The following is a 27,066-nucleotide window of genomic DNA, read 5'->3' on the forward strand; positions in this document are numbered from 1 at the left end:
CATTGTAAGAGTTTCGATTGATGGAGGTGGAGGTTCATTGAAAAAATGTGTTAACATTTTTGATGCAGATGAACTTAAAGTTAACAGTAGTAATATAAAAAACAGAAGTAAACGTTGGGGATCAGGCAAATATATAGGGTCTGGTGTGCAACATATACAGTTTATTGCTATTGCTGAAGATGTTCCTGAAACATATCAGAATATAAAACAAATTTTAGATATTATCCAGCTAGACAGCCTGGGTTTTCATATTGCGTGGGATTTAAAGTTGGCTAACATGATTATGGGTTTATCTGACCATGGTGGCATCCATGCATGTTTATATTGTGAAAGTGAGAATTCTATAAATGTAAGAACTCTAAGAATGTTTGGAAGCCTTGATATTCATCTTTCAGAGTTTCAAGCAGCAGGAGAAAAAAAAGAAACAGCACAGCTCTATAAAAATATTATACGAAAAAGGCTTATTCATCTTGATGAAGATCCAGAAGTTAAAGTAATAAACAAAATTCCTCCATCATCATTACATATATTTATGGGTTTTATTAATGTTCTCAGCGAACTAGTTTTTACTCTCTGGCCAAACTTTAATCAGTAGCTGTCTGGAAAATACATTTTCAGACAATGCTATCATGGAGGAGGGTTTGATGGAGTGAACTGTAAAAAGAATTGAATAATCTTCAAGATCTAGAGGTGGCATTCCTAAATGATTGTCGACAACTAATGCCTATTATTGCATGTTTCAAAGATTTAATGTGTGTCGTATTTAGTCCCAATGTCAAGTATTCTATTGCTAGATTGAAAGACTTATATAATTACCTAATAGAGTTTTCAAAATACTATAATTACACCTTACTCATAACATGGAAGGTCCACATCATGTTAGCCAATATTGTTCCTTTTTGTGAAGAAAATCAATGTGGTCTAGCCAGATTTGTAGAACAAACGGGAGAAGCTATTCACTCCAAGTTTAAACCAACTTGGGCAAGATACAAAAGAAATGTAAGTCACAAAGACCATGGAGAGAACTTGCATAAGGCAGTTTCAGACTTCTCATTAAGACAAAGATAGTATCTTGAAGACAATATCAATTGATTTTATAAATATTATGTAGTAACTTAATTAAATAAAGATCTGTAAAAGGATTTGGCTTTATAGAATTTTCTATAAAAATTTTTTTCTGTCTGCAAATCACCGAGAGGCCGGATTTAGGTTCACTAAAATCAATGTTTCAAAAAAATATTAAAAGATAAAATATTAAATAAAGATAAAAGAAAAGATAAATTTAGCATAAAGATATTAAAAAATAAAGTATATTTTAGTGCATAAAGTCATCATTTATAATCATTATTATTTCGAAAGAGTCTTACAATAGTCCATAAAATACAAGTTTTGGTACATTGCAAGGATTGTAGTGCATGCTTTTTTATGGGGAAGATGGAAAGGAGGGGGATGTAAACAAAAATATATTTGACAAGTGGAGGGTCTTTTATTATCAATATTTTCAATAGGGTTTTGAACCCTCTCTGTCTAAAAACGACTTTTAAAACAGATTATAAATGTATTTTAAGTCAATCAGAATGCTTCGATTGACTTAAAATTCGAATTCATGCGGATGAGATATGGAATATGTTACTATTGGATTAAAATGCAAAATGCAAATTTTTATTGGATTTAAATAAGTAATGCTTAGTATTTTATATTTTTATAATTTCTTTCATAAAAACATTAACTTGTTTCAAAATATACATTTCATAACTATAATTTACAATTCAATTAAATTCTATGAACTTTAAACTTTCTTATTTTAAATAATAGTAAAATTGCAGTAAAAATGTAAATAAACAGTTATAAAATTTAAAATTATAAAATAAATAAAACTTTTTTTAAATGTGATAACATAATCAAAAAACTTAATTTAATAAGTAAGAGAAGAAAAAAAAAGTTATTAACTTTTGAATGAATTAACGACCTTGCTATACTATAACTCTGCGTTTTATGTCTTTATAAACTTTAATTACAAAAATTTGTTTACAAAAGTTTATATAGCGCGTTTAACTTATGTAATGTGGGTTGGCCAAAGACTACTTGTAGAAGCCACAACAAAAATTCATCCACATACAGATCTTTAGACAGTAAAAATAATAATGCAAATTGATGGACAAAAGTCAATTTTTGAAGCATTTGCTGTTAACCAAACTACAAAACAAGACACAACAAGTTCAAGAAGAGGTAGATCAGCAGTTGATTCCTAAAATAAGAACAAACGAAAGCGAAATTATTATAGAGTGTGAATCAAACAAATGCGTTATCCCTAATACCAATGAACATTTACTAGATTGACGTAGGTACATGATGTGTTACCAATCTCAGCAAAAATGACTTAAGTGTTCTTGCTGATGAGATGAGCGGCATGGCGGATAGGACTGTTTTTTCAGTTTTCATTAGATATGTCAATTCTGATTCTCATACTATTGAAGAAATACTTCTTGGTTTAGTCCAAGTAATTGGAAGAAAGGATGCGCAAACCTTATGTGATCAAATAAAACTAGTTTTAACATCTAAATCGATAGATATCCAGCGACTGCGTTTCCATGGCTTTGATGGAACTAACACAATGAGTGAGGTGCGTAATGGTTTACAAGCTAAGCTAAAAAAAATTTCTCCCCACTCAATGCACATTAACTGTCATTATCATTGTTTAGCTCTTGTGTATGTACACTTTGTGTACGCACACAAGAGCTAAACAATGACATTTTAGCTCTTGTGTGCGTAAATTTGATGTCCTAGTTAGCGTTGATGCTAATATCTTGAGAGTTTAAAAAGCCATGAGATATTCTAGTGTAAAGGATTCAATATTCGATGCAACGCAAAATGCTGACAATTTAAAACCAGCAAAGTTACTTGAAGCTGCTGCAACGCGTTGGTTATCTCATGGCACTTCTTCAGTAGGACTCGTTTTAAAATTTGAACAAGTTATAAACAGCCTTGATGCAATTGTTAATGAGAAGTACTATGTGGAGCTGGATGGTCTAGCATATCAATTACTTGTTCCTTTTAATATACTATTTTTGCTTTTACTGGCTGATATTTTAGTACCAATAAATAAATTTGCAAAGTTTTTACAAAACTTAAAATTAGACCTTTTAAAAAATGAGCTTAACAATATGGCCAACAATAAAACTCCATTATTTAACACTCATTCAAATAAATTTTTCAATATATCTAAAGAGCGTCAAGGACTAGCACGTCGATTAAATAAAAATAATTTGTTTAATATGATTTCAACACCAGAAACAATTGATAAGCTTTTAAAGAAAATAAAAGTGCCATTTATGAAGAGATTAAAAGAGGAAATTGATCCAGCAATGTGAATTAATGACGATGTATTTTTAGCATTTGATGCATTTAATGCAACTGGTGAAAATCAAGGTCCCAGCAAATTTTCAGCTAACAGTAAACTTTCACAATTTTATGGCCATGCAAACCTGCTGTTATTAACAGGGAAAAAATTATTGCACCACCATTGTTTAATCCTATTTAAGATAATGAAGAGGATATCCATCATTTTCTCTCTGATTATAGAGAAATCTTATTTAACCTTAAAATAAAAAGAAACTTAAAAATTCAAGCTTTAGTAGAAGAAGGCAAGTTAAAAAGTAGTAACATCGATATATATAAGCACGAACACCCAATAACAAGTGATGGTATTTATACTGTTTTCCGTACTGAGTATACATGTGAGCAGTACTATGATATAATCAAGTTATTCAAATTGTCACTACTCATATCACCTAGCATGGCAAATGTCAAAAGAGGGTTCTCTATGCTAAACTTAATACATTCTAAACAAAGAGTAAAATAGTAAAATAGCACTTGATCGCCTTATGCGAATTTCTTTGGTTGGCCCAGGAAATTTAACAAGCCAAACTTATGAAGAGTTAACTGGCATTTATCGAGACTCGGGCAAGAGACGCATTGATTTATATAATGTCTATCCTTTCTAATATGCCTTAAATAAATCTTGTTAGTTTATTTAAAAGAAATATATTTATATATAAAATTATTGTTTATTAAATTTTGTAGTTATAAAGCTTCTTTCGCGGGAGAAGCAGTAAGGAAATAAATTTGATCTCATTCTTTACATTAGTTAGCAAATTAAAGGTATAAAGGAAAATAAGCGGCAAATGGATGTTGACGTTAAAGTTGTTAATATAAAATTACTTTTGGTTACTTGTTCCTATTTCTACAATATTTTTATATTATATTTACTATATATTAACTTTAGTTTTTCTATTTAGAAAAACTAAAGTTAATTTTAAGATTCAATGTTTTTAGTTGCTAAAAAAATAAAAATAAAAAGGTTCTAAAATGTAAACAGACCAGTATGCCCAAAAAACTTATGGATATGTCACTGTAGAGGCTAACTCAATTATCATCACGTCAATGTTTTATGCTCTAATTAATTAGATAAAATGCAAAGTATTTTATATATCCTAATTATCTGCTAAATTAGACAACTTTCAAAAGGTTTTTCTCAATTCTGGAACAATATTATTTTGTTTCAATAATATTTTTGTTTCTTGTAATATGTCCTAGTTTTTATGATCAGGTCATATTAAGATCATTATAGTTACCCTGCTAATTGTAATATGTAATTCTGTACATCCTACCTTGTTTCCTACTGCCTTGTTAGATTTGTTTTTCTAGGCAAAGTCTAGGAGAAGTTAACTTAGAGTTAAAGTACCCCTTGTTTTGTTGGTCTTGAATAAGTAAAGGCTAGTGATGGTGTCACAAAAAAAAAAAAAAAAAAAAAAACTCATTAAAGGCAGATGTTAACTGCATCTGGCCTAAGCAATAATTGAAAGAGCTAACAATAAAATTTTAAAATTATGTTTTTTCCTAATAAATAAGCACTTTAAAAGTGTTTTTTAAATAAGTTTTTATTTAGAAGTATTTTTAAATAATAAACTTTTTTTTTAAAGCTTTTTGAACATTCTCGAAGAACTATAATCAACAGTGCATCTACCTTCTTTATCACAAATTTAGATCATGTTCGACAACATGTTGATCAGGTTAAGCATCATGTTGTACCAACTTTAGCAGACATCGGGCAATTAGTGTGGGATGATATAAATGTTTTTGTTAATGATGAAGATGATTCATCTTCAGATGAGGAAGTCAATGTTAAAGTAATTTTTTTTTCTGTTATTATAATTTTTTAATTAAAAGATATACTTTTTAAGTATTCAATTTAATTTTTTTGATTATTTTTTCAAAATTTAAAACAAAAAGTAGATTTAAGTAATTTTGACAAATAAAATATTAAAAACAGGTAGTTGAATAAAACAAAAAACAAAACACATAGTTAAATAAAAAACGTTTTTCTACAACTCATCTTTAAAAAAGAAATTTTTAGCTAGTCTTTTTTTTCCATAGTATATAAAAAAAAAAAAAAAAAAATAGAATTATATTTTATTTATGTTTTAAATAAGTATTTATGCTTATATATATGTTTTCTACATACCCATGTAAAAACACAAATAGTTGTTGAATGCTATAATGGTTTACTTGTCATCTAAAGGCATAAGTTGTTGAACGATATAGGATAAATAAAAAGACATAAGTTGTTGAACAATATAGGAGAAATAAAAACATGTTTACAAACATTTAAGAGAGTTGTTTTTATAAATTTTTTTTTTTTCAATTTTGAATTTTTTCTGTGAAAGTGTTTAATTAAAACACAAGCATTATAGAGTGAAAAAACCTCTATATCATTAAACAAGTTAACCATGTCAAAATTATGCTTAGTCTACATATAACAAACATTTACTTGTTTTTTGATGATGATAACTGTGTTACAAAACCAGCAATTTAAAAAATATTAAATAAAAGTTTTAAATTTTTAAAATTTTTTTTAATTTAATTTTAATTTTTAATATTCAAAATCTTTAATTTTTTAATAAAATTTTAATAAAATTTAAAACACACACACACACTTATACTTATATGTACATATATATAAGTTCAAAGACATTGTAAACCAGATTTAAAAGAACATTTATGATTTTATTAGGAAGCTTCTGCAAAACCTGGTATTAGTAATGAAGATCCAAATAAGTTATCTGCTCTAGAAGATGAACTTGCCAAATTGAGAGCTCAAATTGCTGCTATAGTGTCTACTAGAAATGGTTAGTGTGATAAAAAAATTAGTTGATGTTATATTAATATTATACAAACAAATGAGTATTTTTTCTGGTTTTTGGTATCCAGGAGCTTTTCTTATTAAAAAGTTTTAATAAAATTCTTGATTAGTTAAAACTTTTAAGTTAGAGGAACAATCAAATTTTGAACCTGGAGTCCTATTGTTTAACGGGAGAAAGAACTCTGATGAGGATACTCCTAGTCTGCAGGCTAAAAAATAATTGGTTCTAAGTCATTAAATCTCATGATTTTTTTTTTATTACAGATTATAAGTCTCTTGACATTTTCATAGCTCCTGGATGCCAGAAACCTAGAAAATATAGAGATTTAAAGCCAGAGTCCTTTTGGGACTCCACATCCCTCATTGTAATATTAATATTATACAATAAAATTGTTTGTTTAGTATTAAGAAAAAAAGTTTTTTTATTCGTTTAATGTTACTAAAGATTTTAAAGAGTTAAATTTTTTATTATTATTACTAGTCCCTAATCCTGCTGCATCATCTGCTCAAATTGCAGTTGTTCAACCGACAAGTATGTTACCTCCACCACCGCCTCCTCCGCCTCCTCTGCCTATTTTTAAAAGTGCAAATGCATCTGCAGTGAGTATATTATTGAATTTTTAGTTATAATTAGTGGCTGACACTGCTTTAGCTATGAATGGCCATTTAAACACTTACCTAGGGTGAGTTAGCTGGGTTAAAATTATAGGATAAGCTGAGCTAAATTGAACTATTTTTTATAGATTTGGTTAGAAGTGTTGTATTATTTTGGCATTAAAAAGTTTTTCTAAATTAAAAAAATTTTTTTTGCTTTAGGTGCCTGTAAAAAATTTTTTTGTGAAAGGCATTGTTTGATCGGTTATTTTATAAAACTTTTTATTTTGTTTATGTTTTGTTTTATTTTTTTTCTAGTAAGTTATATATAAATAATGCCTTGAAATTACATGTTAAAAACTGTAATTTCAAGGCATTATTTATATATAATTCACACGATACTTGTACCGTAGGTATCAGATATACTTGTATGTTTTGGTATCAATGGTATCATTTATTCTCAAATATATATCTGAGAGTTGTATAGTTGATTAAATACAAAGGCATAAGCTAGTGAACATATATATATATATATATATATATATATATATTATATATATATATATATATAAATATATATATATATATATATAAATAATATATATATATATATATAATATATATATATATATATATATATATATATATATATAAAATATATATTATATATATATATATGTTATATATAATATATATATAAAAAATATATATTATATATATGTGTTATATATATAATATATATATATATAAAATATATATTATATATATGTGTTATATATAATATATATATATATATAAAATATATAATATATATATATGTTATATATAGATATATATATATATATTATATATATAATATATTATATATATATATATAATTATATAAATATATATATAATATATATTATATATATATATTTATATAATTATATATAATTATATATAAAATATTTATATAATTATATATAACATATATATTATATATATATGTTATATATAATATATATATATATATATTATATATATAATATATTATATATATATAATTATATAAATATATATATAATTATATATTATATATAAAGGCATAAGCTAGTGAACATATATATATATATATATATATATATATATAGATATATATATATATATATATATAATATATATATATATAGATATATATATATATATATATAATATATATTATATATATATATATGTTATATATAATATATATATAAAAAAATATATAATATATATATGTGTTATATATAATATATATATATATAAAATATATATTATATATATGTGTTATATATAATATATATATATATAAAATATATATTATATATATATGTTATATATAATATATATATATATATATATATTATATATATAATATATTATATATATATAATTATATAAATATATATAATATATATTATATATATATATATGTTATATGTATATATATATATATATTATATACTATATATTATATATATAGTATATATATTATATATATATATATATATATATATATATATATGTATATATATATGTATATATACATATAAATATATATATTTATATATATATTATTTTATATATATATATATATAATATATATATATATACATATATATATATATATATATATATATATTTATATATCTATTATATATATAGTATATATATATATATAGTGACGAACCCAGAGTTTATTTGGGGATATCACTTCTTTTTCTGCGATGTTGTAATTACCACGTTATTTGTAAATAATTTTTGAAAATTGTTTTAAGTATTTTAAACATTTATTAACTATATTGTAGTTAATTTTAGTAATTATTAATGTTTTAAATTATTAGTAATTAAATGTTAAAATACTTTAATACTGTTTAATAAATAAGTTACATTTACTATGAATCTTTTTAAACATTAAAGATATTAAAGTTTAAAAATAACTAGATCTTAATAAAAATTTTATTAAGTTATTGTAATTATTATCTTTGTTATTTTTAAAGTCTTAAAGTATATGAAAAAAGAAACAAAACTTTCTGAAAAAACTTTAGCAATTTTGGCTCAAGTTTTTATTCATGTAAAGCTGACAAATAAACTTGAGCAAAACTGACCTATTACAGAGTAAAAGCAATTGCTTATTTTTATTCACCCAGTCTTATGACTCTTCTCATAAACTAGCTGTTTTGATTTAATAATATAAATTTAATTAAAGCGCAAAATATAACAGTTTATGCTGGAAAAAAAAGTTTCTCTAATTTAATACTTATACATCAAATAATGCACACTAAAACAATTCACAGCTAAAAAATATGAATGAAGTTATGAATTATCTTCTTTACTAAAAGTTAAAAACATCTTCAGTGGCATTACAGAGTAGTGTTTTATACATGGCAAGTATTCTGTCTTCTACTCCTACTTGACAAAGGAGACAAAAAACATCTTTTTTAGCGAGCTTAACACAGTTCTTTAATTCCAAAGATTTTGGTCAGGAATTAATTCCCTTTTTTAAGAAGGCTATGTGATTTGAGCTCAAAATGGTAAATGCAGGCAACTACTTCTTGCTCTTCAAAATTTTGGTCAGGAATTAATTCCCTTTTTTAAGAAGGCTATGTGATTTGAGCTCAAAATGGTAACTGCAGGCAACTACTTCTAGCTCTTCAAAATTTTGGTCAGGAATTAATTCCCTTTTTTAAGAAGGCTATGTGATTTGAGCTCAAAATGGTAACTGCAGGCAACTACTTCTAGCTCTTCAAAATTTAAAAATTAGGAGTTTTTTTGCTTCACTGATTTTAATTGTTTTTGTGTTCTTGACAAACTTTTTCACTTCTGATTTGAAATTAAATCCTGACCAGTCTTGTCCATAAACCATAACTTTTCCATATGTTTATGTATTCATTAGGCTCCAGAACTTTATCTCTTTTTTTTTTTAATACTCAATCAAACACACGATCTGCTGGCAGATATGAGTGTCCATGTTCTTGAAAGGTATGTGTAATATGCAGTTTCTTGAAACATTGCTTTCTTAGAGCAAGAAGCATAGATGCCATATTTATGTTTTTGTTCTGCCTTCAGCATGAATCAGAAGACAGTCGAAGTAATGAAACATCAGAACACTTATCCATTAGATCATTTTTTAATAGATGTTGTACAGCTGAAAGGATTATATTTGAGTCTTTCCTATTCCTAAAAAATTATCATTAACAGACTGAGATTTATTACCCTTGTCAATAACAATTCCTGGAACATATAAATAAAGGTTCTCCATCATGTCAAAGCAGATAGTCATATGTTTTGGGTGAATATCATTAAGCAAACTGTAAAACATTCTTTCCTTCAGTGAAGAATGAGTAGAGCAGTTTTTCTTTTCTTTTGGTTATCAGTAATATTTTGGTTCCTTCTCGCACAATTTGAAAGATTGGCATGCAGAACATGTATCTGTTGCTGGGTATCCAAATGCTAAATTGTAATGGTTTATAAATACCCCATAGTAATAATGGTAGCCCACATTTTGAGCAATAATGGTATTATTTTTATCAAAAGAATTGGTATTTTATATTCAAATCAGAGGGCAAATATTTACGTTCAAGAGCATCTTTTCTTCCATAATGACTTGCTCTACATGTAAAAGTCTGAATATGGTTTTTAATAGCTTCTTTCATTTCAGAAAAAGCTGCTTTCTCCCCATCTCCTTCTTTTTTCAGGTCTGGTTGTTCCATACTCCTACCAGTGTCTTGCAGTTCTTATTACCCTATCAGGATTCATGGCTATATAGTATAAATAAATAAAATGTTGACTTTTGTCACTAAAATATTTTTTAAAAAGTACTTGTATAAAGTAAAGTATTTGTACATTTACACAATACTGAACAAAATGAAGCTTGGCAAACTCGAAATTTGTATCCTTTAATCCATAAAAAGTGCTCAATGCTCATAGTTCTTTACTTTTTTCATTCATTATTTTTCACTCTGTCTCTTTTATTACTGATTATATTAAGCATTGATAGTATAGAAGCATCCTGTGACACTTTTTTGGTATTACAATTGAATTCTCCGCTTCAATGTTGAATTTACGCTTTGCCTTTTTTTTTTTTCGTGACTTTAACGGTAAAAAAACACTTTCCTCCAAACAACCATAGTCAGGCATTTAAAAGATTTACTTTGAGATGCATATCGTGCTTGCGCAAAACTATTATTTATTAAAAGCAGCATTTTGAAAATAAATTAAAAAAAAATCATACCACGTTCTGAAAATAAAATTTTTTTTTAGCTAAAAGTAAATAACAATATTGAAGTATTTGAAAACAGTTGCTGACATAACTTAATGATTTTTTTTTAAATATTGTGCAATTCCTTTGAAAATGGCGCTTAACACGTTTTGAAAGTAAGCTCTTCATATATATGTATGAGTCAATTAAAAAACTCTCAGTTATTATATAAGTTTACAAAATTTCTAATAGCTAATCAAAATAAAAGTTAGTACACTGTTTGCACATCTGCTGTAGCCACACTGTCTTTTGGCAAGTTAGATTTGTATTGCAACAAATGTGGGTTTTAAACATAAAATGAAATCAAAATAGTAGCAGGATAGTTCACAATTTGTTTTAACATAGCAACAAACATGAATTAACTAAATAACACAGTAGCTCACTTTACTCCAATTTTGGGTGAAATTACCTATTCTTTATTTACTTAACCTTTTCAATGCCAAGTAACTAATTAGACTCAGTGTCAATCATTTATGAAAGGTTGTAAAATTTAAAATTGATTTAAAAATATATATATTTTTATACTTTTTCATTTAATTTATTTTAATTTACATTTTTTTTAAATTGAAAAGTTAAATTTATGAAGAACATTAAGGTAAGAAAATAGGTTTTCAAATGCAAGTAATACAAATTTGAGCAACCCTTAAGATGAATAATGCTTGTGATAGTTGTTGTTTGAGAACTACAGTATCTCAAAGTTAAAATTACAATATGTTGTATCTAAATAAAGTGTTGCTAGCAACTTTTTATCTTTTTATTTTGCATTAGGTTTGCATGCCATCAATTAAAGTTGTCAATGAAGAGAATAAATCTTCTATGAATGATGTACTAAAAGGTTTAACTAATGTTAAACTAAAAAGTTCAAATATTTGTCGGTATGTAAATTATCAACATGTTTATTTTAAAATATATTTTGTATATTGGAGCTAATATATAAAGTGAACTATTTCTACTGGTATATTGGTTTTATATATAGATACTTATATGTTAGGGTGGTAGATTAGGTAGAATTTGTTAAATTTCATTTTAAGAACTACTAGTTAACTACACATTCAAAACAAAATTACAAAAAGTTAAAATGTGTATCGTTTAACCTGATTTGTTTTAAAAAATCTTTAAAAATACTTAATAAAACTGAATTTATTCAACTGAATAAGTAATTAAAATTAAAAAATCTGTGACACTTGATTTGTTGAAGAAATATCCTATATGCTGCTTGACGAATTAATTAAAACATGTCAATCTTTTACCTTAATATCACTAAGCTACCATGTTATTCTTTTAAGAGGATTACTTGCACCTTTAATTTCTTTAAATGGTTCGCAAGCCATGATTCTCTTTTTACTGAAAGTAATGTGTGAATCAAAAAATAAAAGTCTAATCAGTTATTTATACCAAAGATCAATCCCAAAAGTTTCTGTATGGCTTCTTAGAGATATAAGATCACTTATTAGTGAATTTGTGAAAAACAACTTCAATAGTCTTCTTAGAGATATAAGATCACTTATTAGTGAATTTGTGAAAAACAACTTCAATAGTCTTCTTAGAGATATAAGATCACTTATTAGTGAATTTGTGAAAAACAACTTCAATAGTCTTCTTAGAGATATAAGATCACTTATTAGTGAATTTGTGAAAAACAACTTCAATAGTCTTCTTAGAGATATAAGATCACTTATTAGTGAATTTGTGAAAAACAACTTCAATAGTCTTCTTAGAAATATAAGATCACTTATTAGTGAATTTGTGAAAAGCAACTTCAATAGTCTTCTTAGAGATATAAGATCACTTATTTGTGAAGCTAATTAAAACTATTCTTGAATGTATTCATCTGATACATAATAAACATAAAAAATCATAAGGCAAACATAAAAGATTACAAGTCTTTGAATGTTATTTAAAATAATTGAGTACCTGCTGAGTAAATGTTGATAAACAGTTCTCTATAATCCTCTCATTAATGTATTCCTTCTAATTGTTGTATTGTAAAACGTTTGTTTAATATTTTCACTATTTTTCATAGAAAGATTTGTGTCATTATACGATTGTATCCTAATATAAACTTGGATCTTACTGATCTGGCCCCATTGTTTTAAAAAATGTTTGAAAAGCTGAATATCAGGTCCATAAGTTGGCACACCTGTGAGTGAACAGACTTGTTTTTTATTTATTTATTTTTCATATTGGAGCTATTTACTCCACTTTCTGTGTTCCATTATGCATTAACAAGTTAAAAAAATTGATGTTTGTTTTTTACCATGCCTATAAGAACCACCTTAAAACATATGTATATAGCTAAGAATATTCAAAACAATATTGTTAAGATAAAAAAAAGTAGTTGTTAAATAGATCACCATGTCAGTCTTGTTCAGAAAGGTGTTCAATTGCACATCTTTATATAACCTTGCGATTAATACTTTGTTTTGACAATTTGATCATGGCTGTTAACATGTTTTGAAAATTTGAACACTAAAAAAATGCGCTAAAAAAACTCATCTAGACTAAGCATAAAAGCAAAATAAAAAGAAATAGCCAGGAAAAAATAAACATATAAACAACAAAAATAAACCCTTAAAAACAAAAATACTGAGAGTATTCAAATCAAGTTTTTAATTGCATTTGGAATAAAACTTCAAACTTTTTATATTTGCAAGTGTTTTTATAATATTATGGAAACCCTTATAAATAAAGTAACAACTTTGATTGTTTGAATAATTGTAAATAAATTAGCGCATTTAATTTAATTTATAGTTTTTTTTTTTACTTATTTAACAATAGTAAGTTTCCATACAAATACAGTATAGTAAATACTTGCGCATTTAAAAAAACTTTAATAAAAAAATTATTAAAGAGACAATCGCTTGTTTAAAGTAGTTGTTTATAAAATTTATAAAAAATATTTTTTTAAGAAGAAAAATTTATATTCAGTAATTCATTTTTCTCAACAAATTTTTTATCTTTTTAAGTAAATTAGCTTTAATGATTTTTATATAAAGTTAATTAAAAAGACTATCGTGGTCCAAAATGTTGTCTTTATAAACAGTCAAAATAAGTTTATTTAAAAAAAAAATTATTTATATGATAAAAAATGTATACTTGTTTAATTGATAACGTATACATATATATTATGTAAGTATTTCAAAAATAACATATATATAAATTATATGAGTATTTCAAAAATAACATGTATATAAATTATATGAAAATATTTCAAATGAAATATTTTGTTTTGATGTTATTTATTTTGAAGGTGTAATTAAAAATCTTTTTTATTCAGTGCTTTTTTGATATAAAAAAAGTTGTGGTCAAGTTGTCAAAACAAAGTATTATTTGCGTGGTCATATAGGACGTGCAATTGAAATGGAATTCTATTTGACAACTGTTGACAGAGAGTGATTTCATTGCTACTTTCAAAAAATTGCAAAATTAAACTTAATAAAATCTTCATTATTATGCTGCAGAAACATTCTATCTATATTCTATTTTGGCACTTGAATTACTATACCTAGTGCTTTTTTTCTCCTAGAACGCACCGTAATGGCGTTCCGGCACCTTATTTTTTACATTCATCTAAACTTTTTTTTTTGTTTGTATTTTTATATAATAACCTTAGTTTTTTTAAAAAAAATTAACACTTTATGGGAATTTGGAGAAACTAAAACAAGAAATCTGTCAATAAGACTGCAGTTAACTGAAAGAGAAATGATTCATGGATTCCATGAAAAACTTGTGAAAAAAGCATATCCTTAAAATTTAGTACACACTTTTCATACTATCCCCATTTCCTCAAGTGAATGTGAATGATGATTTTCGTAGTTTTTTTTATTTTTTATTTTTTTTCATTACATTTTAAATGAGCATTTCATTACAGTATTTAAAATACAAATATATAACGATACATATATATATATATATATATATATATATATATATATATATATATATATATATATATATATATATATATATATATATATATATATATATATATATATATATATATATATAATGATCATTATTAAAAAATAAAATAAAATTATTAAGAAATAAAAGGTCAGGTTTAGGATCATCACGATCATCCTGCTACTGGTATTATGTAACCCAGTACTACCTGCCCCAGGCCCTGTCGCCTTGTATAGTGTGCTTTTTTAAGTGAAAGCTAAAAGAAACAAATTCTGACTTGAAAATTCCCTGCCTCTGAGCTCTTGGTTGAGTAAAGGCTAGAGGCAGTGTTTCAATAAAAATACTTATCTTGGGCAGATTTTAACTGCATCCTGCTACTATCTTGTTGGAGGCCTCCAAAGCAAAGACTTTAGGGGTAAGCAGAATAATTCTGTTAACCAGCTTGGGGTATACATACGAATCAATTCACTTATTTATCTTGAAATCAGGTTCGAATTCTTTGGTCATTCCTTTATGTTCTTCTGCTTAGCACCTCTTCACTCCATCACCTTTTTCTTTGTTTTTTATCATTCTCCTTCCCAAGACTGCACTCTTTTAGAAATAGTTTCTGATCAAATTGACCATGCTCTCTCTTTTTACCCCTCTGCCAATATTGTTATTATTGGTGACTTTAATGCTCATCACACTGAATGGCTTGGCTCAAACACCACTGACCCTGCTGGCGCTAAAGCCTATAATTTCTGCATTTCTTAATCTCTTATTCAGATAGTTAACTTTGTGAATCATTTTCCTGACAATCCTAGTTATTTACCTTCATTCCTTGACTTGTGTCTGCTCTCTGATCCTAGCTTGTGTTAAGTTTCTGCTTTTTCTCCTTTAGGTGGTTCTGACCATGCAATGATCTCTTTAAATCTTTTATCTCATACTTCCTTTTTGGACTCATTCTATCATTGTACTACTTACTACTACCCTAAAGCTGAATGGGATTCTTTTCATGATTTTCTTCGTGACGGTCCTTAGGATAATGTCTATTCCCTCTCAGCTAAAAAATGCGCTCCCTACATGTTTCCGAGTCACACTTCATTCTACTTCGTGATTTCACCCTCTTGTGCAGCTGCTATATCTAATCATAATCATTTTTTTAAAAGAACAACTTGAGAACAAATGGCCATTTATTATTGCAAGAAATCAATGTAAAAAGATGCTGTCAAATGCTAAGCTCCATTATTCTCAGTTCACTAAATCTCATATCTTATCTCAGAAGTTAGGCTCTAGAGACTTTTGGCTAATCTTCAACAGCGTTGTTAACAAAGGAAGGTTTAGCATTCCATCTCTCATTGATGGGACTGATCTTATTACCTCTCCCAAGGATAAGGCTGAACTATTTGCAAAGAACTTTTCTTCTAGTTCGAGTCTTGAATCTTATGGCCATTCTCTTTCTTCCATTTCAATCAAACAGGTTAACCCATTGTTAGACATTCAAATCACTTCCTCTTCCATTGCTAAAGTCATATCTCGATTATACTCTTCTACAGCTTGTGGTCCAGACAACATTCCTGTCATAGTCTTACAAAATTGTTTTCCAGAACTCTCTTCAATTCTGTTTAATCTATTTAATAAGTGCTTAACTGAGTCTTATTTTCTTGCCTGCCTCAGGTGAACATTCTGACCGCTCCAATTATCATCCGATCAGTCATCTTTCTGTTATTAGCAAGGTCTTTGAGTCTTTGATAAACAATTTTCTAACATCCCATCTTGAGTCAAATAACTTGGTGTCAGACAATCAATACGGTATTTGATCCTCTCGCTCTATGGCTGACTTGCTAACTGCTGTGACTGAAAAAAATTTTTAGGCGTTAGATAGAGGTGTAGAGGCTAGGCTATTACTCATGACATATCTCAGGCTTTCAACAAAATTTGGGATGTTGGTCTTCTCCACAAGCTTGTTTCATATAGTGTATCTGGGAAAGTTTTTGAGATTATCAAATCGTTTCTTTCCAACCGCTTTAAAAAGTCATCCTCAAAAGCCAACACTCTTCATTATTTCAAATAGCTTTTGGGGTACCTCAAGGTTCTATCCTTGGTCCTGTTCTGTTTCTTATCTTCATTAATGATCATTCTGACAAACTTACATCTAAAGTAGCTCTTATTGCTGATGACTCAACTTTATACTCTTGTCTTGACAAAAAGTCTTCTCTTTTTGATCACTTAAAACAGGCAGCCGATCTTGAATCTGATCTCACTTCTGTAACAGATTGGGGCTCATAGTGGCTTGTAAATTATAACTCCAACAAAACTCAGTATTTTACTCCAAACAAGTATCGCAATACTGTCAATATTCATTTCTTAATGATTAGCAACCCTCTAACTTAGTACAATTCTTTATGTCTACTTGGATTATCGTTTACTACTGACCTTTCATGGAAACCATATATACAATCAATTGCTAAAATCTCATCTGCTAAGGTTGCTTTTCTTTATCATGCTTGCCATTTTCTCTCTCCTGATTCCCTTTCTTACCCCTACAAATCTCCTATTTGTCCCTGTATGGATTACTGTTGTCATATTTGGGCTGGTTCTTCTAATGATGCTCTTTCTCTTCTAGACAAGGTCCAAAATTGCATTGTAAAGATAGTTGGACCCGGTCTATCTGCTAAACTTGAGCTTCTTTCCCATCATTTATTTGTTGCATCTCTTTCTCTTTTCTTCAAATACTATTATAGTTGCTGCTTAAAAGAATTATATATTTTAGGAGTTATATAATTTATGAAATTTCCTTAATTTTTCTATAAAATAAAAACATTATTTTAATTCAGACTTGTTGATTATTTAGAGATCTGTAAGTTACAAATGTTTTCGATATACTAATGATTCAGTATTGAAACATTTTTAAGATACGTGCTTTTCATTTATTTATTGTTGTTTTTGTCACTGCAGTTATATGAAATAAAACTGCAGTAACAAAACAATATATAAAGCACATACCTGTACTGCAGTTATATGAAATATAACTAATTTTTATAATTTATAATTTATAATTTTTAGATAGTTGTATAAATCCCTTATGAGAGTTAATTTACCTCTGTATCATTGACAGATACACTGTAATTAATACAAGGATTTAACTCATTTATCAGTATTACTTTTTTTAACTTTTGAATATATATTCAAAACTATTTAATTTTGTTAATATATTAAACTACAATAATAAGTACTATATAGCATGCTATAATATATCCTACAAACCAATATACTAAATATATATAATATATTATAAAAACCAATATACTAAACTTTTTTTTTCAGTTCACCAGGAGGTACACCATTAAAAAAAAACGATCGTTTAGAAGACCTCTCTAATCCAGCTGATATAATCGCCAAAGCCTTAAGGGAAAAGTTTCAAAATTCTAATATATATAGATCTCCTGGTAAGTTTTTTCAGTACTTACATATGAATCAGTGTTTTTTAAAAGGGCGAATTTCCTTAAGAAGTTTTGAGCAAATTCGCCTTTTTAAAAAAAACTGATTCATATAACCATGCGATTTTTTTTTTTATCTAGTTAAAAACTAATGCAGCAAAAATAAAAATATGTGTTCAAATATTTATTTGAATATATATATATATATATATATATATATATATATATATATATATATATATATATATATATATATATATATATATATATATATATTTATTTAGTTATTTATAAATTTAAATTTTCCATTTTGTTTATATGCCACTGTTTTTTATTTATTTGTGGATGGATAATATAATGTAGTTTTATTATTTTCCAGAGTTCTTTATTACTTTATTTTTAAAAATTAATAAAAAACTGGAGTGTGATAATAATTGGTATTTATAAAATTTCTGAAAATTGTTTAAAAAAAGAAGTGCAAATACATTCTAAGCAACTTGTTAAAATAAAAAGTATTTAGTTTTAAATAAAAAGTATTTAGTTTTAAATAAAAAGTATTTAGTTTTAAATAAAAAGTATTTAGTTTTAAATAAAAAGTATTTAGTTTTAAATAAAAAGTATTTAGTTTTAAATAAAAAGTATTTAGTTTTAAATAAAAAGTATTTAGTTTTAAATAAAAAGTATTTAGTTTTAAATAAAAAGTATTTAGTTTTAAATAAAAAGTATTTAGTTTTAAATAAAAAGTATTTAGTTTTAAATAAAAAGTATTTAGTTTTAAATAAAAAGTATTTAGTTTTAAATAAAAAGTATTTAGTTTTAAATAAAAAGTATTTAGTTTTAAATAAAAAGTATTTAGTTTTAAATAAAAAGTATTTAGTTTTAAATAAAAAGTATTTAGTTTTAAATAAATAGTATTTAGTTTTAAATAAAAAGTATTTAGTTTTAAATAAAAAGTATTTAGTTTTAAATAAAAAGTATTTAGTTTTAAATAAAAAGTATTTAGTTTTAAATAAAAAGTATTTAGTTTTAAATAAAAAGTATTTAGTTTTAAATAAAAAGTATTTAGTTTTAAATAAAAAGTATTTAGTTTTAAATAAAAAGTATTTAGTTTTAAATAAAAAGTATTTAGTTTTAAATAAAAAGTATTTAGTTTTAAATAAATAGTATTTAGTTTTAAATAAATAGTATTTAGTTTTAAATAAATAGTATTTAGTTTTAAATAAAAAGTATTTAGTTTTAAATAAAAAGTATTTAGTTTTAAATAAAAAGTATTTAGTTTTAAATAAATAGTATTTAGTTTTAAATAAAAAGTATTTAGTTTTAAATAAAAAGTATTTAGTTTTAAATAAAAAGTATTTAGTTTTAAATAAAAAGTATTTAGTTTTAAATAAATAGTATTTAGTTTTAAATAAATAGTATTTAGTTTTAAATAAAAAGTATTTAGTTTTAAATAAAAAGTATTTAGTTTTAAATAAAAAGTATTTAGTTTTAAATATATAGTATTTAGTTTTAAATAAAAAGTATTTAGTTTTAAATAAAAAGTATTTAGTTTTAAATAAAAAGTATTTAGTTTTAAATAAAAAGTATTTAGTTTTAAATAAAAAGTATTTAGTTTTAAATACCAATTTGAGTAAAATAAGTTTTAAAAAAAAATGATTTTAAAAAACTCTAAAAGTTGCCTTGCTGATAGCAAGGCAAAATTTTAGAGTTTTTTAAAATCATTTTTACTGTCTCTATATACTTTTACCCATATAACTTAAAATTATAACTTTATATTTAAAAAAATTTTTAACCTGGTAATATTATGTCAAGCATCTTCATAAAGTTCAACATTAAAAAATATCATGCAAAGAATTATATAAGGTGTTTCAAAAAACTAATGTATAACTTATTATTTTTTGTGGCTTGTGGTATTCTTGTGACTTATTTAATCCTGTGGGTAAAAATTTACCTCCATATAGATGTCCTAACTAATGAATTTTTTAAATTCAATTTACCATGTTCCCATATCTCATTGCCTTTTTTATAAATAATAATAAATTTTAAAAAGGATTTGAAATTTAAAAAATTGCTGATTGACTTTATAATAATATTTTTTTTCTAGACTTATGAAAACAAATATTTTTCATTTTGCTGCTTTCTAGTTACCTCTAAGGGTTTTGATTGAAACTAAAATTTTTCATTTTTAATGCTACCATTTTAAACTGTGAAAAAAAAATTTGTACCTTAACAACTTAAAGATCATAATGTTATTTATTTATAATTAATTTTATCTTTTTCGGAAAGCATTTAAATTATACTTAACAAAAAAAAACGCGATAACAACCGAAAAGGAATAAAAGAATTTCTTAGTTATACCATGGAAGTATAAAATAGATGGAAGTTCAACCGCATTGAAATGCTTTGGGACTATGCTTGTAACCATTTGTTTCGTAAACAAAAAGAAAATGACTTAAAGACTGCACTTAAATGCTTAATCTTTATACGTTGACGCAAATAGGTACATTCGTAATAATTTAAAAATAGTATTTTGATGGTTCGCCAATAATATTCAAGTATAAACATTATAAAAGGCGATAGCGAAATGGCAAATAACAATTTTTTCTTAAACTTTACATTAAATGAATGGAGTATTACAAGTATTATAAATGAATGGAATTATGACAACTAATGAAACTTTAGGCTTTAGTAGGTATAAAAGTATAAAAAAGAGATAAAAGATTTAAGAAAGGAAAGGTTGTTAAAAAATTATGCAGCAAAGAATCATGTACAGGATCACTTCTGTCAAAACAATTATTAGCGCTAAACTTAGATGCTGATCTATCCAAAGCACCTTTTCAGCATTTATGAAACACGGTCTTTAATTTAACTATTTTTGATCTTTAATTTGTTATAAAACAGCATTTAACTTAATTATTTTCTAAACCCATGATATCATCTTGTAAAAGAGGTTAATAAAATAAATGCTTGAAAACATTCGGGTCAGTGCTACTCTGCAGACCATCACAAATTCTTTATCATACTGCAATGAGAATATGAATTGTCTTTTATAACTTGTTTAGTTCTTCTTGAACTATATTGTTTTAAAGATGACTACAATAACAACAACATCAGGATATTTATTTTCCTCAAAATTTACAATCATCAGATAACATTAATATAATAATAATAATAATATTAATAGTAATAATAATAATAAGAAGATTAAGAATAACCATAATACTATAAATAATAAAACCAAAATATCATTATTAAAAATATAAATAAATGATTGACAAGAAAGGAGTCACTCATGCAGAAACCTGATCAAAGGTGTGACACCAAATAATCATATTAATAATGTTAATTTAAAAAATAATAATAATAACAATAATAACTTTATTCATTAATAGAGCAAAAGTAACAGCAAAAATAACAGTATTTATTACAATTATAATCATAATAGTAATAATAAAAATAGCAGTAATGAAAATAATAAATAATAATGACAAAAACAAAGTTTCTATGAAAATAGTAAGAAGAAAAAGTAAAATAAGAAAACTAAAAGAGGTTAATAATGATAAAGATATTAAAATTAATTTTTTTTTAGAATTTGTTTAAATTTTTTTTGTTTTAAATAAAAAAATGAAGATAAATTATTTTCAAGTTTTTATTTTTCAAACTCATTCACAATGCACACAAGACTTGGATTCCATTCACTGATGCATTGATATGTAATTGAATACTTACCATACCTCAAAGTTTAATAGAGAGGTACATTTAGTTTTCCGTGGACAGTGTTTTTTAGATCAAAATGGTAATAACAATTGATTAATGATGATGAAAAAAAATATCTTATTAGGAAAAATTTGAAACCGTTGTCAATTAGTTACTGACTTCTCTGGCTAAACTGGCTTGACTGGCTTCTCAGATTAATGTTTGCGGTGCATTTTCAATAGAAATAAACAATCTACCTTTAGTAGTTAAATCAATAAATGAAAAATTTAAAACTATTATTTTTACAACACCAAATTCTTACCAATGATGTTTGCGGTGCATTTTCAATAAAAATAAACAATCTACCTTTAGTAGTTTAAAAACAAATTCTAGAAGAGAATATCAGACTGTTTTATTTTGCATGCCTAGATAAGATATTTCGAATATGCTCCACATCTCTTACAACATCCCAATTATAAAATGGCAGGCTAGTACTGAAAAAAAAAAAAAGTTGCTATCAGAGATGTATTTAGAAAAAATGATAGATGTATTTAGAAAAAATGAGATGAATAGTTGAAATCAGAGATGAATTTAGAAAAAAAATGGGTCTTACAGTAGACCGACCAAGAGTTGGTGGGGTAGGTATATCAAACAAATTTATCAAACTTTAAACAGCTTTTTTTTTGTGGACCAAATATCCCCGCATATCCCTTGAAATATTTGGTCTTTATGTCCGCAGATTTCCGTTACATGATATATAACGTGACTTAAAATGCGATAAAAACACCATGTCTGATATTTTATCTGATGGGTCTTATCATAGACCAACCAAGAGTAGGTGGGGTAGGTATATCAAAAGAATTTATCTAACTTTAAATTGCTTTTTTTTTTGTCCACGCATATCCGTTTGAATATTCAGCTTTTATGTCCGCAGATTTTTGTTACATGATAACGTTACGTGATAACGTTACGTGATAACGTTACGTGATAACGTTACGTGATAACGTTACGTGATAACGTTACGTGATAACGTTACGTGATAACGTTACGTGATAACGTTACGTGATAACGTTACGTGATAACGTTACGTGATAACGTTACGTGATAACGTTACGTGATAACGTTACGTGATAACGTTACGTGATAACGTTACGTGATAACGTTACGTGACAACGTTACACGATAACGTTACGTGATAACGTTACGTGATAACGTTACATGGTAACGTTACACGATAACGTTACACGATAGCGTTACACGATAACGTTATATGATAACGTTACATGATAACGCTACATGCTTTTCTTACTTTTGAGAAAATTTACTCAAATTAATGTATAGAAATGAGGACAGTTTATGGATTTTTTGAATTTAACATTAAGTTAACTATTTAATGTTTAGGTGTTTATTATTAATGTACTCGAGCGTTTAGTGAAATTTGGTTTAGTGTTTTTTTGTTTTTTTTTTAGATGGAGAAAACAGTTCCCTTTCCGATTTCTCGCCTTCGCCCCAAAAAAATCCTTCCAGACCTATTCCTAAACCAAGACCACGACCGGTTGCACTGAAAAAGATTTTAGACACTTAATGTCATAATATTAATATCACATAATATTAAATAATATCAGAAATGTTTTTTCGCAAACATTTTCTATAAAATCGATGTGACTTGGACAGTTTTTGGAAAATATGCAAGGAGTTTATTATGTAAGGAATGTATATTTACTGTATTAATATTAATCATAAGTTTTTACTTGTTTACTAAAAAATCAGTACGACTTAATTGTGATCTTTATAAACGTAATTATCTATAATTTGTTTTAGAACTAATTTTTTAAATACAACAATTGCTTTTTGCTTTTTATAATTATTTTTCTCAATCTTTGTTTGAAAAATTATTAGAAAAAAAGCTGACATAATAACTTTGATTCACTTGAGTGCTTCAAATTAAATTGTTTAAATTTTTAAACTTGCGCACGCACTGTGAACCACAGTAACCGTAAGGTTTGAAATTTCCTTACATCAGATTTTATTTTATATATACTTAGTTGCATATAGAATAATAAATAATTGATTACTTAAAACCTCCAGTTGAGTGGGAAAATGCATGAAAATCAAAAAATGAAATTAATACTTTTTAGTTATATAAAATATCCGCCATTTTCAACAAAATAACTTTAATTTGTCGGCGGATTTTGTTTAAAAAAATTCTCTGGAGCACAACGACTTAGAGTGTGATTAAAATGGAAGTCAGCAATATGTGCTGTTTGTTTTAAAACCTTTGATAAAAAATCATCAAAACTTCATAAAATAATCAAAGCTATTGAAGAATAAATAAAAACTGTTATTTGGGATAGCTATGATAAGAGTTTAGTTACCCATCCTAAAGTTATTTGTAACAGTTGTTATAAAAACCTTTATTCTTTAGAAAAAAATAATAGAAAATACTTTAATAAGTGGCTAAATGAAATTTCTCAGGTTAGTTATTAAACTGTATTAAAAATTATATTTATGGCTGACAGTGGCGGGTTTTAGGAGGGAGGGGGGCATGGGGTATTACTCCCCCCCCCCCTCCCTTCTCCTTGGGACTTTTTTTCAGAAATATTCTTTTGTAAATTTGCAATTATACAGAATTGAACTATTATGCTGACGAATAAAATTGACTATTACACGTAATTCTACGTATATGCACTTGATTATTACACTAAAGTACAAAAAATTAAAAAAGAAAGTTACTTATAAATGAAAATATGCGGACCTTTTTTTTTTAGACCTTTTTAGCCCCCTCCTTAGCGAGTGACAAAACTTGCCCCTAATGGCTAAGCGTTTAATTACTTAAATTTGTTGTGTTTTTTTTATCAATTTTGTAAAAAGAAAGAACTGTATCTCTATGAACCTTCATAAATTTGAAAGAAAAGTTGTTTAGGCAGCTTATTTTGGCCTTTCTAAATAATGTGTGATATTATTTATATTACTAGTTTATATAGTTTTACTTAAATAGAATAATGGATTTAAGTAGTCTTTTTTAATTTACAAGGTCATTAAAATTCAGTTTTGCTCTAAACCCTAAAAAGTAAATTATTCTGAATTAAGAAATATTTGTTTAGATAAACCGTCAAGTTATCAGAAGAACTTCAGATTTAGAAATATCATAAGATAATAAAATAATTACTTCTGAGTTGATAAAGATAAATGAAAGGATGTGTTTAGAATGTTGTGGTATTGTCAAGTTGGGAATTATTCACCTTTGTGGGAATGTTCAGGCTGTAAAAAAATTAGTTAATGCAGCATATGCATCGGGATCAGCAAGTGCAGAACGTGTTGCTTTAAGTATCCTAAAAAATAAAATGCAAAATGAAAATATTTTTAGAGGTGAAAAATTTACAATTGCTACTCATGGGATATTGTAGCTGGAACTACGATCAAAAAAAGTGATCGTGCAAGTTTAAATCAAGTATCTTTCGAAACAATTATGGAGTTTGTAAAATGTTTTGAACTATCCCAGTTTAAAACCAAAAAAATGTGTTCTATATTTAGAAAGAATATTGGGTTTCAAAGTATTGAAGGAAATATATTTGAAAAATTAAAAACTTTAAAAGCCAAAATAAATGAATATTTTTTATGCAAAGAAGAAAAATTTTTTTAAATAAATCAATAGTTTATATGAAGGATATTGATGAATTTATACATGTTATAATCACTGAAAGAAATATTGACCCTCTAAAAAAGTCACAATGAGTGTTTTTAATCCGTATGATAAAACAAGCAACCAACCTGTCCTTGATGATGCTGGAGTGAAGCGTTGTTTTATTGTTGCTATTGTCGAAGGAATATCTGAACACAATAGAAATCGTAGCAAACTAGTTTATCCTCTTAATCATCAAAATATTAAGTATTCTGTTACATTCAATTTAAAGTGTCCAAACTCAACATTTGGCATTACAAGTCATGCTGCAAAATATAGTTGTTTGTGGTGTAAATGAGAGAGTCTTTTGGATTGTGGAGTAAAATAAACTTTTGGTTCTCTTGATTATCAGTACAGTAAATACGTAGAGGCTGGAAAACTAAAATCAAAGATGATTATAAAAATGTAATTAATCCAAGAGTTTTATATCTTAAAAATGATCCGGACACAAATATAGAAAATTTAGTTCTAGTACCTGAGTTGCATACATTAATTGGAATAGTTACAAATTTTAGAAAGCTTTTATCAAAACTATGGCCTGGCTTTAAACAATGGTTAAACTCAAATTATATATATTTTTAGAGGCTACTATGGCTATGGGTTTGATGGCAATAATGCCACCTGACTTTTAGATAAGTTAGATATTCTTGCTCGTGACATTGCTGATTATGGAAAACTTCGTTTATTTCCAGTTATTGAATTTTTAAGAAACTTTAAAGCAGTAAAGCAAGCTAACTTTTGAAGAAATTTATTGGTGATATTGAATCTGCTGTTATGGAATTTAAGACGGCTTATGCTAATTTAATGGAATATATTATTAATTACTTTAAAAATATATCTTTAAATATAACATAGAAAGCTCATATTGCAATTCAGTGAATTGGCCTAATTGAATTAACCATATTCTACCATTTCTAAAAAGTACCAATACTGATAATGGACTCGGAATTTACTCAGAACAAGCAGGTGAATCTATTCATCACGAGTATAAAAAAACATGGTTTAAGTATAAGAGACAACAAAACCACTATATATATATATATATATATATATATATATATATATATATATATATATATATATATATATATATATATATATATATATATATATATATATATATATATATAAATGTCAAAACTTTTAAAGAATTAATCGAAATAAAAATCACTGCACTGTGGTCCAAATGGTGGACAAAATGAATAAATCTATTTTTCAGGACTAAAAATATTTTATGATTTTTTGAAAATAAAATTAAATTCGAATTAAATGCGAAAGACTAGAGGTC

At 25.9% G+C, this 27,066-nt stretch overlaps 1 protein-coding gene across 1 annotated transcript in view; it reads left to right on the forward strand.

Moving 5' to 3' along the window:
* LOC100206923 (mitochondrial fission regulator 2) overlaps positions 1–23,960 on the forward strand; it is a 27,678-nt gene extending 3,718 nt beyond the window's left edge. The window contains exons 3-8 of the mRNA XM_065814483.1: positions 4,983–5,189; positions 6,074–6,188; positions 6,684–6,802; positions 11,847–11,953; positions 18,288–18,409; positions 23,566–23,960. Coding sequence (XP_065670555.1) covers positions 4,983–5,189; positions 6,074–6,188; positions 6,684–6,802; positions 11,847–11,953; positions 18,288–18,409; positions 23,566–23,681 — 786 coding nt within the window. The 3' untranslated portion in view covers positions 23,682–23,960. The remainder of the gene's footprint in view (positions 1–4,982; positions 5,190–6,073; positions 6,189–6,683; positions 6,803–11,846; positions 11,954–18,287; positions 18,410–23,565) is intronic.
* The last annotated feature ends 3,106 nt before the right edge of the window (positions 23,961–27,066 follow it).

Source organism: Hydra vulgaris, chromosome 12, assembly GCF_038396675.1.
Source record: "Hydra vulgaris chromosome 12, alternate assembly HydraT2T_AEP".
NCBI lineage: Eukaryota > Metazoa > Cnidaria > Hydrozoa > Anthoathecata > Hydridae > Hydra > Hydra vulgaris.